The sequence below is a fragment of the Microcebus murinus genome, chromosome 16 (genome assembly GCF_040939455.1).
Source record: "Microcebus murinus isolate Inina chromosome 16, M.murinus_Inina_mat1.0, whole genome shotgun sequence".
NCBI lineage: Eukaryota > Metazoa > Chordata > Mammalia > Primates > Cheirogaleidae > Microcebus > Microcebus murinus.
The window spans coordinates 22,155,571-22,172,948 of NC_134119.1; the positions used below are offsets into that span (position 1 = coordinate 22,155,571).

Below are 17,378 nucleotides of genomic sequence, written 5' to 3' on the forward strand. Positions count from 1 at the left end.
GCACACATTTCTTCTTCTAAAAGCATGAGTTTAAAAGGCTTTGTCTAAAAATCTCGTCAATCCTTTCTACGAGTGTGTAAATTTGGTAGAGAAAATTATACGAGGAAACAGGAACACGCTGGCTCCACCTGAGCAAGTGAGCCTTTTGTGCCTGTGTGACCTAATGTTCATGAAGCTGTTTGTTATTCACCTCGTTACAAACATCTATCTGTCACAGCAGGTGTCGGGTCGGGAGAGGACACGGTGTCCAGGAAACCTGAAATCAGGTTAGAAAACTCCCAGGCGACCAACTCCCTTTCAATTGACTCCGTGTGGCTGGCACTGCCTACCGCAGCCCCTGAGCTGCCTGCCCGTGAAATGGCTGTAATTTAAGTCAGAGCGGAAATGCCTCCCAAACCACTCTCCCTGAAGGCACAGAAGGCACACTCCCAGTGACAGGAAGGGAAGCTGCCCTAGCCTTTCCAACTGTTAGAGGAAATAAACAATTTCCTTTATAGTTTCTTCAAAATTCCACTCCCCATAGGGTTGGTGTTTCAAGTTCCTTGCATGAATAGTTCAGGCTTTTAAAGCTATCCTTCCCATTTTCAGCTTCACCAAATGGTGGATAAATCTATTTACGAACTCAGTGTGTCTTCCAAGGGGGAGAAGGGGGGCAGGCTCAGACCTGCAATGCTACCTACCCTCTGTATCCTTGCAAGTCTCTGTTGTTAAATAACTGTTCTAGATTTTTCCATGGACTAATGACTGCTGGGCACTTGCGGTGATTGATGCTCTAGTAGAGTCTGCAGAGTCTACTCACTGCTTGAGTTCAGTTGACTTCAGATGGGAAGTCATCAGCAGAAGCAGCCTCTTTGTCTTGTTCCTGGGCTCTCACCAGCCTCCGTGACACCCATCTGCCATTCCCCATCACTGGGACATGTAGGGACTTTCCTGTTCTTTCTAAGACACACAGGATATGGAGAGCCTTGAGCCAGGTCCAGAATCTCCCAGGTTTTGGCACAGAAAGTAGGATTCAGAAAGGTGCATACAAAGTCTCACCTCCTGCTCTACTCCCTTTCTCCCCTTCTTCTTCCAATAATTTCATGGCTGTCTTATCCTGAGTTCTATCATCTTTGGATATATAGTAAGACTCTAGCCCCTCAGGCCTGGTTTCTGTGTTAAAAGAAGCTAGAGGAATTTGGGGAAATCCTTTCTCTTGCAATTCTTTTTTTTTTTTTTTTTTTTTTTTTTAAGATTTCTGTCTTACCATTTTGGATTTTCTCTTTTAGGAAGCTCCATCCTTTTTTTTCCTTTCCTGGAGCTGCGACTCAGCCTTGGGGGTAAAAACCCTACAGCAATATGTGCTTAAGGAGTAAAGAAAATACAGGAGTTCATTATATGCAAAATATTTCCCCTGCTACAGGAGGCTGAGCAAGTTGTAATTACAGGAAGGTAAACATGAAAATCAGTAGATGTTTCTCAGGGTAGCAGCCACGCAAGCCAGTGGTCTTCTCTGTCAGCTCTGAAGATCACAACGTAAGTTGTGTAAGTATTATCATTCATGAGTTCAATAGCACAAGGAAACGACATTTAAATAGCATCTACAGAAATCTTTTATTGTTATTGTTCTTAATAATTTAGATTGCACACACTCATGAAAATATTATTCTTCCACTGAATATTCACTCATCAGAGGGAAAAACCACCATGCCAACCCATCAGGCTAGGTGAAATATCTTTTTCCTTATTCTTCCCTGACAATCATTTAATTTAGCATGTCATGATAAACTAGACTGAACCAGAAATTAGAAGGACTCATTAATCTCTTCACTGGGTTTTCCCTGATTTCCCTCTATTGCTCTTCTAGATTTCTGCTTCCCCTCAAGGCTAAACTTGCATATGGGTATCAGACAAGCTGTTTCCTATTCCCTGCCTCCTGTTTATCCCACTCTTATCTGCTTCCCACTTTCACTTTTCCACTGACCCCTCACTAATACCAATAAGAACTATTGGCCTCACTAAGGCCGATAAGAACACTTTCCTGTACCACTCACTGGCTTTAGACAATGTGGATCATTCCCTTATCAATGCATGGAATTTCCCCTGGGCTTTCCTAAACACTCCTGGTTTTCCTTCCATGGCATAGGTTGCCCCTTTTCTGTCTCTCACTTGCTTTTTCTCCTCTACCAGACCTCACAAAATTGACAGTTATTCAGAACTACCTCCTGGGACCTATTCTGTAGATATGCCAAGGATTTCATTTATTCTTATGCTTAAATTCACTCTAGATTCATGATTCTCAAATTTTTGTGCATATGCATTTCACCTGGAGAAAGGGTAGAAACTTTAAACCACTTAATCTTTTCTACTTGAATTCCTTCTTCTATATTCATCTACATAACAGCCTTGTAAAATGTTATCACGATAAAAGAAATCATAAATGAATAGGTGTTTACCAGAAAACACATGTACTGTGGTATAAATCTGAAAGGCCAGGGTGGGAAATGAAATGCTGTCTCTTATTCTCCATATGACTTTGATTGGACAATCTGCTTTAACTTCCTGGGCCTCAAAATTTTAGAGCCCACAGGTGTGGCTTAATTATAGTTTTAATAAAAGGTTGAATGTGAATTCTGGTAAATGGTGTTACATTTTCAAAGCCTGCGAAACTCCTTACTTGTTTGGAGATAGTATGAAAGGGCAACATTGGAGAGAAATGTTTCCTCCAGATAACAAAATTTAATCCAAAAACTGCTGTTTACCCCGGAATCTATTCTATTTTATTTATTGCTACTTAAAACTTTTAGAGGGAAAAAAATGCAGCCCTTGCAGAATGAATAAGGCAAGTGTTAGCTTAGTGTTAGGTCAAAGCAGATAGTAGTAGTAGGAGGGATATTATGTTACAGCTGAGGCAATTTTCAGGTAGAAGACAATGCTGAGGAGGTTAGAAAAATGTTGTCAATGCTAAGTTTATGTTTTAGAGGACTTTTCTGTTGCCCCTCAGATACTTTATACTGGGGGCCCAAGAGTTCATTGATCAACAAGGCAGTGCAGCCTCTCTCTGGTATAGGAAATAGAAAAACGGCTTAAAAAGAGTAATATATTTTGGCAGAAAGTCTGTTTTGTTTTTAAAGGATGGGTAATAGTGTTTCAACCATGGCAAGCTGCAACAGAAACTCTGTATAAATCCTGGGAAAACCTTATGCCATGAAACAGGGTAAGGTTTATGCCATTGGTATGAGGGTAAATGGTTAAAACTTGGCTCTCCTAGAAAAAAACAAACAAAAAAAGGCTCAACTTTAGAGTTAGCTAATTTTCACAGTGTAAATATTTGCACCAGGGCCAATTTCAAACTACCAAATGGATGGTCTTGAACAAGGAGTTGGGAAGAGGTGCACAAAAACAGACTGGTAAAGTCACCACTACAGTTGGTGCATAGAAACTACAGAGATGCAAAGTACCTCGAGAGCACAGACAATAGTGAAAGGTATTAAACTATTAGTAAGGGATGAATTGTGAGTATTTCTTACCTTTGTTTTCAATATAATTTATTTAAGTGCAAGTTTATATAATTTAATTTTTAATAATGGCTGTTTAACCACCAGCTCGTGAAATCCCTGAAAAATTTAAAAATGGGCTCTCGTGAGCTAATATAGCCAGCTCCAGTTCATCACATGTTTGTCCTCAAAGAATAAAGAAAAATTAATATTTGCTTAAGCAATATTTAATTACATTTGAGTTCTGTGAGGTGAACACTTTGGTCTAGGTGTTTTTTATACTTGTTAATATTCTATTACTAGAATCCTATGTTGTCATCTACCAATACCTAAGTCAAAAGTGGTGATTAAAATCATCTGTTCCTAGATAAATAGATGATAGTTTTCTATATAATTTGTGTGAGTTGTGTGTGAAATGTGTATTTCCTGTTCTCAGAAAAACAACCTAAGAAAAGAGATTTGCTTATTGAATGGTGTGTGTTATGGACTAAATTGTGTTGCCCCAAAATTCATATGTTGGAGCTTTAACACCCCCAGTGTGACTGTATTTGGAGATAGGGCCTTGAAGGAGGTTATTAAGGTTAAATGAGGCTGGGCACGGTGGCTCACACCTGTAATCCTAGCACTCTGGAAGACCGAGGCGGGAGGATTGCTCAAGGTCAGGAGTTCGAAACCAGCCTGAGCAAGAGCAAGACCCTGTCTCTACTATAAATAGAAAGAAATTAATTGGCAAACTAATATATATAGAAAAAATTATCCGGGCCTGGTGGTGCATTCCTGTAGTCCCAGCTACTTGGGAGGCTGAGGGAGAAGGATTGCTTGAACCCAGGAGTTTGAGGTTGCTGTGAGGTAGGCTGCCTCCATGGCACTCACTCTAGCCTGGGCAACAAAGTGAGACTCTGTCTCAAAGAAAAAAAAAAAAGGTTAAATGAGGTCATAAGAGTGGACCCCTGATCTGATAGGACTGGTGTCCTTATAAGAAAAGGAAGAGACACCAGACCTCTCTCTCTCTCCGTGTACACAGAAGGAAGGCCATGTGAGGACAGAGCAAAAAGGCACCGACTGCAAGTCTGGCACAAAGGCCTCACCAGAAATCAATCTCATAGGCACCTAACTCTTAACCTTCCAGACTCCTGGTCTGTGAGGAAAAAAAAAAAAATTCTATTGTTTATGCTGACCAGGCTGTGATATTTTGTTACGGAAACCAAGCAGACTAACACAACATGTAAATAAGGAAATGACAGACAGTTCCACAAGAGTAATAGGATATTTGCATCTCTGACTTTTTCATAATGTCATGAGGAATTCCTTCCTGTCTGCTCCTGTAGGTCTCAGTTAAGGGTTGCCACCTCTGGGAAGCCTTCCTTGGTTTCCCCAAGCCTGTGTCAGCCCTTCCTTCCAGGTAAACAGTTCTATTACAATGACGATCACAGCTGTTTGGTCCCAGTGTATTCCTTTACAGAATGATGGATTACACATTAGAAATTAAGATTAGGCATGTGGCTATTTATAATTACATTTAAATAAAATTAAAATAAAATTGAAGGTTCAATTCCTCAGTTGCATTAGCCACATTTCAGATGGCTAATAACCACCTGTGGCTAGTGGCTACTGTATTGGACACTCAGACATGGAAAATTTCCATCCTTGGAGAAAGTTCTATTGGACAGCACTATACTAGATTGTAATGAACTGAAGGTGGGGGAGTGCATATTTTTCTTTTTTTAGCACCTACTATGTAGTAGGCATTCAATAATTATTGGTTGAATTAATAAAGGCAAAAAACCCACTACTCAATTGCAGCCACTTAAAGCATTCATGGTTCTCAGTGGCCACAGAAATAAACACACCCATGTAAATTTATTTTTGTTATGGACAAGTAAAAAACTGAAAGTGAGCAATTTTCATTTTCCTCATGATGAGAACACCAACATGCATCATTAAAGTATAATTATAGAATTCATCTCTCAGGTGTTAATATAGCAATCTATAGTTGTTAATTCGGAAGCACAATATCGATTTTAATTTATTTTTTCTAGGCCATCTCTGCTCCATTGTTCTATAAGTGACCCTATGGACTCATTAAATCTTTCAGCATGATATTTATGCAACCCTATTTAATGAGTCCTTCAACACCTTGAATTCTCTGGATCTCATAACTATTATTTTAGTGACAAATTTCTGACTTTAATTAATCGTATCCTTCACGGACTCCAAGGAGATCATAAAAAGGTCACTCGGTCGTATACAACCCTCTGCTGGTAAATGGTTTCTTTGTCTCCACGTATAAAGATCTTCAGAGAGACACATACGACAACCCTCGGGAATCTATTTAGGAATTTAGATATCCTTACTCTCAGAAAACTTTCTTCATGCCTCATTTAAATCTTTCATAATTTAGCCCAAAGCCGTCCCCATGACTCTAACTCCAGAGATAAAGGAGAACAGGATCATTTGTCACATGCTCCGGAGAAGCCCCTTCCTGCACTATGGTTGAGACTTAAATACAATCTAAAAGCAGATGTTTCTCTAGAATGTTCCTTTAAATTTTCTAGTATCCTCTGGGCTACACACTAGGGCCTAGTAAATATTATTTGAATGAATCGATGCAATTCAAATGGAAAACAATTGCTTAGCAAATAAAAATAGGTTCGTTGCAAACCCAATGCCTACCCTAATCCCTTTCTTGCATAATTCAGAAATAAGTTTAGTGGAAAAGAGTGCTGTTCTAGGTCTGGGGGCAGAAAGAAGGACATAAGAGGGAGAGTGGGGAGAGAAGAGAGGACAAGAGGATCTCAAGGGATGCAAAGCCACTGGATTCCTGGGTTTGAACTATGCACTGACATATATAAATGAAATGGCACGTTAGCAGAGGAGGAGGGTGGAAAGCCAAGTTTGGGAGGAGGTGAGGGAGGGTGGGCCCTTCCTCGATCCCGCTGCTGTAGAGAGGAGGGCTGCGACTCTTCAGCAACAATGGACAGGGAAGGTTATGCCAAAGCCTTCCAGGGAGTCCCCTTACACTCAGCTGGGCATTGCATCCCCACCGGATGTGATAAATGCAGAAAACAGCGCCTGCCTCCGCGTGACAGAGGCCAACTGTGGTTTCCTGGGGGTGAGTCCTATTTTCACAAGGCTGGAGGTTTCCTAAAATCTAGTGCTCAGAGATGTTCTTCTCCAAGACAGTTGTTAAAAGCAAGTGATTTTGAGCGATGCGGACACGCGGCCCATGGTGTTTAACTGCGCTTGCTGCTGTGATCACTTTGGGGGCTAAATCCCTGGCAGGGTTTGGCTGAGATCTTGTGGAGGCTGGGGGATGCCATCGGCATAGGAAGCAGCGTTTGGGATATTTGTCTGGTTACTATTCCTTCTGGCCACTCACAGAGACATGCATCCTTTAGCAAAGAGGCTGGTGGTCTCCCCATTCTACATACAGGTGAGTATACTGGGGCACACGTCACATATGCCCTTACTGTTTCCCTATCCACGTCAACACGAGAGAGAGATGTCACACACATTGACTCTAGATCCTAAAAAATCATAGCTTCAGATATTTACTAAAAAAGTGGAAGGACACAATACGCGTGGTGTGTCCTAGGTTTGGCACTTCTTGTACGACGTTTGTAAAGTTCACGAACCTTCTGAACCTTAGTTTCCTCAAGTGTACAACGGCGGGAATAAGAACAAAATATAGGTGATGTCTTTAAAGATGCTTGATAATGCAGGAAGTGCTCAATAAATGTTAACTATTATTGTTTTTGTCATTTTTCCGAAAAAAAAAATTTTAATGTCCTTCTTTGGCCTGAAACTGATTTGTTATTATTTTAAGGCATGAAGAAACCATGTTTTTTGTTCTTCAGCATTCCCTATTGAAACTGGCATGTCCTTGAATAAAGCAGGCACTTAATAAATACTTGGCATACATTTATAATTTTCCAATACTATGTCTTTGGTATTTTTTGAAATTGGTCATTCTATAGATCTTCTCTAAAGGATCATATACACACAGAATGAGCAAATATCCTTTTTGCTGTTGTTGTTTATTTTAAACCCTATTCTACAGTGATTTGTAAATACTGAAAAACATAAGTTACCAAATAGAGTATAACTCACATATTCAACTTCACATATTAGTGGCTAGCTGATAACAAGGAATATATTTTTTTCATCAATGAAGGTTTGCACTCACAAATAAAAAAATGTGAAATTCCAACTATATATGTGATGGGTACTCTTGGGATCAATCTTTTATCATAATAAAAAATATTTTTTTGGCAAATGCATGACAGCTTTACGTACTATTACTTTTTATTCATTTATTTTGTTTTAAGCTATAGTATATAAATGAAAATGTTTAAGGAAAGAGGAAGTACACAAAAAACATTTGGGGAAATGTTGAAACTGGTACAGAAATTATTTTATATACACTTCTATAAAAGAACTTTTTGTTCTTTTTTCCTAATATAAAATAGTATAATGGGATTTTTTTTTCCTGTTTTAGCCATGAGACCTAACCATGAAAAGTGGGAAACTAGTTTATTTTTATGTAACCTAGGTAACCTCTTACATGTGGAAAGCTAACAGAACCAAAAAACGAACAATATGATTACAATTTTTTAAAAAATTCCAGGTATTGTGGGCATACTTGTATCTTTTAAAAAAATAAATATTTTTGCTCAGTGGGAAGCTCAGCTGACATTCTGGAGAAAATACAAGTTATAAACAGGCTATCACAAGCCTGATAGAGCACATCAACAAAAATGTAACATTTGTGTCTCCATTGCATTTATTTTGAAAAACACCACCCAAGTCATGTGCTTTTAGCTCTGCTGTCATTTGCATTCTCTGAGAAAATCTTATGATCTACTCATGCTATTAAATGTTTCACAACGGCTCTCAAAACTACCAGGCCAGTAACGAGTACAACAACAACAACAAAATCCAATGATGCTCATAATTAATTTCAAAAAGAGTCTTAACATTTATATCCAAATGAGAAAGGCATTTTGAAGGTCTCCCTGATGTCTTACTATAGAAGCTGGAAATCAATATTACATGCCCCTCCTCTGCCCCACCTTCCAATATGTAATACAACAAGGTCACACAGAAACCAAATTGTCACCATTGAGAGGATATGCCCAGAATTCAGAGTCAAACTCTGGCTATATTCTCTAATGGCATTCCCTATGTCTCTCTTTCTAACGTTACAGTCAGTAGAAAATAAAAAGATGTCAAAGGGCTGGGCTTGTGATTGAGTCAAGAAGTTCAAATACAATAAAACACCATGAAAGCAGCTTAAAGTTTCTTCCAGGTACTTAAGCCAGGAGGTGGGAATGTACTAGATCCTCACCAGTTGAAATGCAGTCCATTGGAAATGAGATAGCATTGGTATCTCCTGGGAGATAGTTAGAATGTGGAATCTCCCACCCCACTCAGACCTCTGCATCAGTATCTGCAATTATACAGGATGTCCAAGTAATTCATATACCCATTATGGTTTGCAAGGCACTGAGCTAGAGTAATTGATGCAGAGGAAGAAGAAGAACTTAGAGCTCTTTCTCAGTAAAGAGTTATTTTCAGTAATTCTTTGATGTGTTTCTAAATCATATTGCTTCACAGATCAACGAAGTTTGAAGACAAAAACATTATAAGTGCCATTGTAAAACTCTAGTTCATTACATCAGAATAGAAGTTTGCTTTCTCTATAATCATAAGAATGCCTCTTTTCTCCAAGAAATGCACATCCTTTGGGATGGCATACGCTAATTATTAGTGAAAGGAATACAATAGTTTTCATGATGCATCTCCTTTGACAAGTTGAAGTCCTCTCTAATTTTCAAGCTGAAGTTTGCTCAGCAACCAATAGCCCCTGTCCCAATTATCCTTATTAGTGAAGTATTTCCAAGAGCTCTTGCTTCTACAGAATCAGGAAATCCTGGGCTGTTCTCTTAACTCAAAATACCACGTGGGAATAAAATGAGTTTTGCTAAACTTTCAAAGAGAGGGGCATTATAAGGAGCGAGTTGAGAAGACACCCTGAGAATTTAATTTGTGATCTCATTGGATTTTAAGATAATAGGACCATGGATAAATAGTGTAGTGAGAAGTAAGAATGGAAAAAAAAAAGTTTTGAAAGTGAGAATAATAGTTTGAGTACAAGAGAAAAAGATCAAGATTTAAAAAGCCAATTTTGCAGATAGAGGAACAAAAAGAAGAAAGGGAAAGAAGACGATATGGAAGAAAGAATGAAATTTATACTAGGAAGAGGGAACACGATGATGAAGATGATAAAGAAAGAAATACCAGAGGAAGCCAGGAAAGGATGAGGAAGGCATCATGGGTGGGGCTGGGAATTCTAGCAGGAACAAAAATGGGAATGTAGAGAGAAGAAGGATGAAGAAAGAAGGAGCAAGTCCCTGATGCCTGAAAACCGGATGGTCACACACCACCCTTCTCTCAAAAGCGAGCCCTCCCATCCAGTCCTACCTGGCCAGAGGGACGGTGGTCACCACTTGAGAGCTTGAGGGTTGGGGGGAGTAAAGTTGGGGGAAACAGAGGGATCCTCATGGCAAGTTTCCGACAAGAATGAGGAGGAACCGTCCCCCTGTGTGGGAAAAAAAGGGAGGCTGTCATTTTGGTGGCAATGAAATTGATTTCTAAGTCACCCAGTGTTTCCAATTATTTGTCTGGGAGGGCTCTCAGAGTGCCTTCTAGAATAGAGATTTAGCACCTCCAACTGCTTTTGTCTACCCCGACAGCGCCCGAGTGGTGAGGTACCTGGCCTACCACAAATGCAATGGAACTGGCCTTGCGTCCGCCTTGACTCTTCCCCACTCTCTGTAAGGATTAGATGTTAAACATGATCACAGCTGTTACTTTTGAAAAATTCTCTACAAAATCTCACTACTATCAAGAAACTTGAGCAAAGGTGGTGTGGAATAATTTTTATTTTTTGGAGACAGAGTCTTGCTCTGTCACCCCAGGTAGAGGGCAGTGGCATCATCGTAGCTCAATGCAACCTCAAACTCCTGGCCTCAAGGGATCCTCCTGCCTCAGCCTCCCAAATAGCTGGGACTATGGGTACACACCACCACGCCTGGCTAACTTTTCTATTTTTTGTAGAGATCGGGGTCTTGGTTTTGCTCAGGTTGGTCTTGAACTCTCGAGCTTAAGCAAATCCTCCTGTCTTGGCTGCCCAGAATGCTACGATTGTAGGCACGCGCCATCACCCTCAACAGGTGTTGAATTATTGACAGCTGTTTGTTCAGTTGAACAGTGCAGCCCCATCAATCTGGGCTTAATGGCTCTACTTATCTCCCCCAAAGAGACAGAATTATTTTTTAATATACAATGTTAATTTTGTTAACCCTCTACATAAATCACTCATTCAAAAAATATTTATTGTATGCCAACCCCATGCTAGGCATTGTTCAGGAGTGTCTGGAACTCAGGAGCATCAGCAAGCAGCAGTGAACAAAACAGACAAAGCCCCTGCCCTTTGGAGCTTCCATTATAATGGGGAGGGACCAACACTGAATGACACACTTAGGAAAGAAGTATATGACCTAATGAAAGAAGGTGATAGATGCCATGAAAAACAGAAAGTAGAGCCGAATAAAAAGGAGAGAGGATGGTGGGGATGGGAAAGCGGTGGAGGGGGGTTGCAAATTTAAATAAATCGTTCCTAGAAAGCCTCTTGGAGAAGACGGATGTGGGCAAAGACTTGAAAGACAGGAGGGAGTTGCCCAAGCAGACACTTGGGGCATGAGAAAACAGTCCCTACAACAGCCCAAGGTGGGAATGGACCGGCTTGTTGGGACCCTACAAAGAGCCCAGTATGGCCTGAGCAGAGAGTAAGTAGGTCAGCGAGGAAAGGAAGGGATGCAGCAAAGTGACATGAGAGCATGTGGGACTTCCTAAGCTTCCTAAGCTTTTTTCTAAGAGAGATGGGAGCCATTGGAGGGTCTTGAACAGAGGAATGACCTGATTTCATTTCTGTTCTAAAAGGATGACTCTGGCTGTCATGTTAGGAATAGATTGTGAGTGGATATGAGCAGCAGCAAGAAATACCAGTTAGGAGGCTATTTAGACATCCAGGTGAGAGATACAGGTGGCCTTGGTGAAGGTGGTTGTGCTGCAGTTGGTATCTTAATAATGATACAGATGTCTTATCTGCTTTATAATATTTTTCAAGTCTTAGGGTTTTTTGGTTACTTCTAAAACAAGGACCCAATAAGAAACTTAAGAATTGTAACAACTTATTATGTATTTCCCCAAATCTAAGAGCTAATTTTTTTTTGATAATATGTAAGGTACAAAGGAAAAGGAAACAAATCCTTTCCAACCAAAGATAGAAGAAAACTTATTTCCTATTTTTTTACATGTACTAAAAACATGTACATGCTGCTGGCTACTCTCTTTGAAACGAGGTTCTATATACTACTAGCATCATTAGCTAGGGCATAATCCATTTTGATGCCCCATGGTTAAACCTGCTAAGCTTCCTCCCAATTGCATAATGTGTTTGTGGGTGTGTGTGTGTGTGTGGGGGGTATAAATGTGTGTATTAGTGTGTATATGTGTGTGTAACTCTTTGAAATATGGAAATATTATTTGAGGTTTGGTTTCAGGTTTAAATTCAAAGACTTCCTTGTTTAATTCAAAGATTAACCTAAATTAATGATTATAATAAATGTAGACACAAGTCAATTGATTTTTGTTGATAGAAAATGTATAAATAGGACTCAAAGGGGTCAATATGCTACACTAATATGGCCTAAGGGGTCAAACATAGAAACTAGAGAATATAATTCTTGCTCTTAGCAACTGCTTTCCTGTTTGGAACTGAAACTGTCTTCAGTGTTTTTTCAGCTCAGTGGTCCTACATTTCCCCATGTCCCCAAGACAACAGCCTTGTCTCTGGTCTCCACCTACTGCTCCATCAAATATTTCAGAGCACCTAATAGAGTTCCTCTTTGGATTTTCTGTAGGTAAATACAGTCGGTCCTCTAAACCCACATCCATGGATTTAACCAGACTTGGATCAAAACGTTCAGAAAAAAAAAAAAATAGATGTTGTGTCTGTGATGAACATGTACAGACTTTTGCTCTTTGTCATTATGCCTTAAACAATACAGTATAACAACTATATTTACATTGTATTAGGTATTATAAATAATCTAGAAATGATTTAAAATATACAGGAGGGCATGCGTAGGTTATATGCAGATATTATGCCATTTTATGTTAAGGACCTGAGCATCTGTGGATTTTGCTATCCGTGGAGGATTCTGGAACTGATCCCTCACAGATACCCGAGGGACGACTATATTTCTGTTGGTTTGAGGTTGGCCATCCTTTCCCTCAAAAGGTCGACAGCCACAGGTAAATCTGGTAAGGGTTTCTGGAAATCAATTAAATTTTTACGTTCTTTGCTTTAAAAAGCGTTTGGGGTATGCATATGTTGGACTATTTTCATGGATACCTAGTTATAGCAAAGGTGGACTTAAAACAACAACAACAAAAACTAGACACACATTGGGAATAAAAAATCTAATTAGTATTAGAAAAATTCATACAAATCATGCATGATGACAGGTACACAGAAGGAGAAGTGGAAGTAAACCCCAAAGTTTTTCCATTTATGATTGTGTGGATTTTTTTGTTGTTGTTGTTTGTATGGCAGGTGGGCAGGTAAAAGCCAATGGAATGAAACCCCATCTCATTCTTTTTTTTTTTTTTGAGACAGAGTCTCACTTTGTTGCCCAGGCTAGAGTGAGTGCCTTGGCATCAGCCTAGCTCACAGCAACCTCAAACTCCTGGGCTCAAGCAATCCTGCTGCCTCAGCCTCCCGAATAGCTGGGACTACAGGCATGTGCCACCATGCCCGGCTAATTTTTTCTACATATATTAGTTGGCCAATTAATTTATTTCTATTTATAGTAGAGATGGGTCTCACTCTTGCTTAGGCTGGTTTCGAACTCCTGACCTCGAGCAATCCTCCTGCCCCGGCCTCCCAGAGTGCTAGGATTACAGGTGTGAGCCACCGTGCCTGGCCTCATTCTTTTCATAATGTTCAATTGAGTGTTTGCTGGGGCAACTGTGAACCGAACCAACACATAATCCTCTACTCTGGCAGGTGGTGAGAATTCTCTTCTGATCCTTCCCTCTATCCAGTACATCCATCGCCATACTCCCATGTTCTCTCACCCTTAGGAAAGAAAAATATGGACAAACGAAGGAGAAAGAAAGTTGATGTGGCAAAGAAAAGGGGGAGGAATAAACGGCATCCAAGTAAATCTAAGTTATGATCTTGTTTAAGTTTCAAACTCATTTGCCTTGTGGGGCCAACAGAGAACAGAAATCTTATCGAGTACTGTGCAGGCAACAGGGGCAGCCTCTTCTCAGCTCTAGAGATTTGTTTGTATGTTTATATTATAATCCTATGACCTATTTTTCAAAATAAGTGAAATGTTTTTTAAAATAAGAAATTTTCCAATTTCTACACAATAGTGATGGTTTTTAATGTGCCCACTTGGCTCAGATGACCGACATTTCCCAGAGTTCCCTTTCTGTTATGGGGGGTGATGTGGGGGATTCTCCCAAGAGCTGGAGGGCTGAGGAGGAGGAGGAGGAGGCAGCAGATGTTTTGTAACATGTAGGCATTGTTGCTGACCTGTTGATTCAGCTGGCTGGTATGAGGCAGCAGCTGGGTCTGCAATCACTTCCCTTTCGCCCTGGGTCTCCTTCCGGTTATCTGACTCCTGAGCCAGGTATGTGTGTGTGTGTGCGCTCAACTCTGTGACAAAAAGTTTCAGCTTCTGTTACTCTAGCCAGCCCTGCTGATAATCTTCCCTCCTGGACTGGCTGGCAGTCAGGGGTCAGTATCAAAAGTAGGGGCAGCCTTGTGATGACTGCCCATAGCCAGCCACCAGGATCGCATAAGCCGATTCCCTGTAACTCACACATGCAATCTCCTACTGGCTCTGCTTCTCCGGTTGAATCCAGACTGGTACAGATGTTAACAAATTCAAAAAGTTTAGAAACACTATGTGGGGACTTTCTATTTCTGGTAATGGCTGGTTAGGTTATTTGAACCATGCTTCCCACTGAAAACAACTAAAAAAGCTGCGTATGATATTAAGCTAAGAACCACAAAAACTTAAAGAATGATCAGGCCCAAACTAAAGGGGACATTGAACCTAGACAGGTAATAAGCTTGGAAGCTGCTTTTGCCCTGATGCTTTTTTGCCAGTGCTGGCATTTTTAAGTTCGTCTTTTGACAGCCTTGAATGGTGAGAAGCCTACGCTTAAAACCTGAGCCCTGCCCAGAGGGAGGAATCTCACAGGAAGCTTCCCTGATATAAGCTGGGACATACAGATTGTACATTTGAAAATTAACCAAATAGAAATAAAATGAAATACAAAACCTGAAATTAAAAACTCGGTGGATGAATAGAATAGCAGGTTAAACAAAGAATTAGTGCATCAGGAAAAGGGTCAGAAAAAAATTGTCCACAAGGCAGCAGGGATAGACACAAAGGTAGAAAATACTAAAAAGAGTTGAGACAGAGAAGACGGAGTGAGAAGTTCCATTTTATTTTATATGCAAATATATATATGGAATCCTAGAAGGAGAGGAAAAAAGTCAACAGAAGTTGTATTTGCTTACATGGTGATTGAGAGGTTTTACAGAACTGATGAGAGTTATCTATTCAGCCACCTCAAACACACATTTAGATACGTTCTTTAAAAACTGCATAAAAATACAAGAAAAAAACCTAAATTAAGTTAAATGGGGGAAAACACAAATTATTATCAAAAGAACTACATTAAAAGACTAACAGTTAACTCCTCATCAACAATAATAGAATCTAGAGGAATTTTATCATCAACGTGCGAAAAGAAAATAATTGCCAACATGAGATTCTATACCCAGTGAAAATATCATTCCAGAATGAAGGAAATGTAGATTCTCATCCACTTTAAAGAAATAAAGACATTTTAGACAAAAACAAAAATAAAAACCCCAAAGAGTTTATCACCAGTAGACTACATGCAAGGAACTTCCAGAGGGAGTACAAGAGGGTGAACCCAAATGGAATGTCTGAGAAACAAGGAAGAATGTTTAGCAAAGAAGGTTGTGAATATACAGACGAATCTAAATGAACACTGATTGTATAAAATAGAATAAAAATGTGTTATGTGTTTAAAAGTCTGTAGGATTAAAGCAAATTTCAAAAATAAGTGGAGAATGGACAAAGGGAATTAAAATGGTTCCCATGTCCTGGTCCTGCCCAGAAGGAAAATACAGTATACATTTCATATTCAATAATGGAAGCTATGTTTTCTAAAATGGCAATTCTTTAAATTGAGAAAGATTAAAAATAGATTTCTTCCATAGAACCAACATACACAAATGACTGTGTGAGTCAATCAAGACTTGACAATGAGCAAAACACAGTCTACAAGAAGCCAGTCCCCACTCTGTGGTCTGGCTTCTAGGAGACCCAGTAGGTGCTGGCAGGGAGAATCCACATTTCCCCATCAGTAGCCCAAGGTATAGACACAAATAAATCATTTAAGAAAAAAAAATTTACTTTCAATCCCCAAGTTAGTCTTTTCTCTCCTGAACACTGGGGGAAACACCAGCCGCATTCAGGAGTCTGTCTCAGAGCCCAGTGGTAGGTCTGACAAGACTAACTTCATGCAGGGAGATGAGTCACTCACCCTGTTACAAAGATGTCAGAGGGGAAATGAGGAAAATCAGTCTATATTTCCCTGGTGGAGGAAAAAAAAAAGAGCCAGTAGCTACATGGTGAAATGTTCTTTGGGACTGAATTAAAACGCCCTAAAGCTTCCTGGAATTCTCTCTTGATGATGAGCGAAATTAAAACAGAAACCTTGTGTTCTAAGAAGCAACAAAGACAAATTAAGTATCAGAGAAAAAGTGAATTACACATTTATCAACTGTTTTATGAGGTTCTGGAGACAGTTCATTAAAAAGTCCCCCCGAAAGATGATTCTTCTTGTAATGAGTCAGCGGCTACAAAGTGATCAATATTCATTGGGATGTTTGCAGTAGAGTCAAGGCAGATCATGATTAGCAATGTTTTACCATGTTAAAATAAATCTCGTTGAAGTGTCCAGGAAATAGACAGAAGATCCATTTTTATAATGGATCAATTCAGAGTAGAGCAGGACCACAAAGGTGTGGTTTCTCTGCACTGGCAGTTGGGTTCTTGAGTTGTTTCTAACACCTTTTGTACACATAAACTTTTTCCTATTGGTTCTTATAAATCTAGGTATGGAAATCCCAAGGAATCCAATTATATCATACAATCAGAAGACTGGCCAGTGTTTACTGTGTCTGTCTTAATAATTCCACAGCTATGGTTTTCATAAAAAGATGTATCTCAAACAAAACTATAAACTGCATACACTTAAGGACTGAATTAAACATCTCACCGCTAGGGTGGCTAAGAATATTGGAATTGTATATTTAGACAAGAAGCATAAGAATTAGCAACATATCTAAGTGATTATTAATTCTTACTTGAGAATCCATATTGCCAAGCCTAAAAACTTTAGAAATCAAAAATAATAAATGTCCTGTACAATAAATATATGAAAGCAGAAGAACAGAAATAACCATGAAAATATATTTAGAATTAGCCACAAGAAATGTGTCAGAACTAAATTGGCAATGGAATATACTATGAAATAAAACTAATACTTTTGAGCTGTGAGGACTCAAAAAATACTTTTGTGGAAAGGCAGTATTTTTTAGAGTAGATATTTTAAACAGCAGATAAAAGAGTAGGAAAATGGAAAGATGCATTTTTCACAAACAGAAAAATATTCAGTGGTGAATCAAAACGGATGCAATGTTCTAAAACTGAGATG

The 17,378-nt window shown here is 39.4% G+C and overlaps 1 protein-coding gene across 2 annotated transcripts in view; it reads right to left on the reverse strand.

Moving 5' to 3' along the window:
• The window catches only part of PLCB1 (phospholipase C beta 1), a 669,260-nt gene that overhangs the window by 69,178 nt on the left and 582,704 nt on the right, over positions 1 to 17,378 (reverse strand). The window contains exon 32 of one of the 2 annotated variants that reach the window (XM_076010933.1): positions 9,960 to 10,077. The exons of the other annotated variant lie outside the window; for it this stretch is intronic. Coding sequence (XP_075867048.1) covers positions 9,979 to 10,077 — 99 coding nt within the window. The 3' untranslated portion in view covers positions 9,960 to 9,978. The remainder of the gene's footprint in view (positions 1 to 9,959; positions 10,078 to 17,378) is intronic. 2 annotated transcript variants of the gene reach the window in all.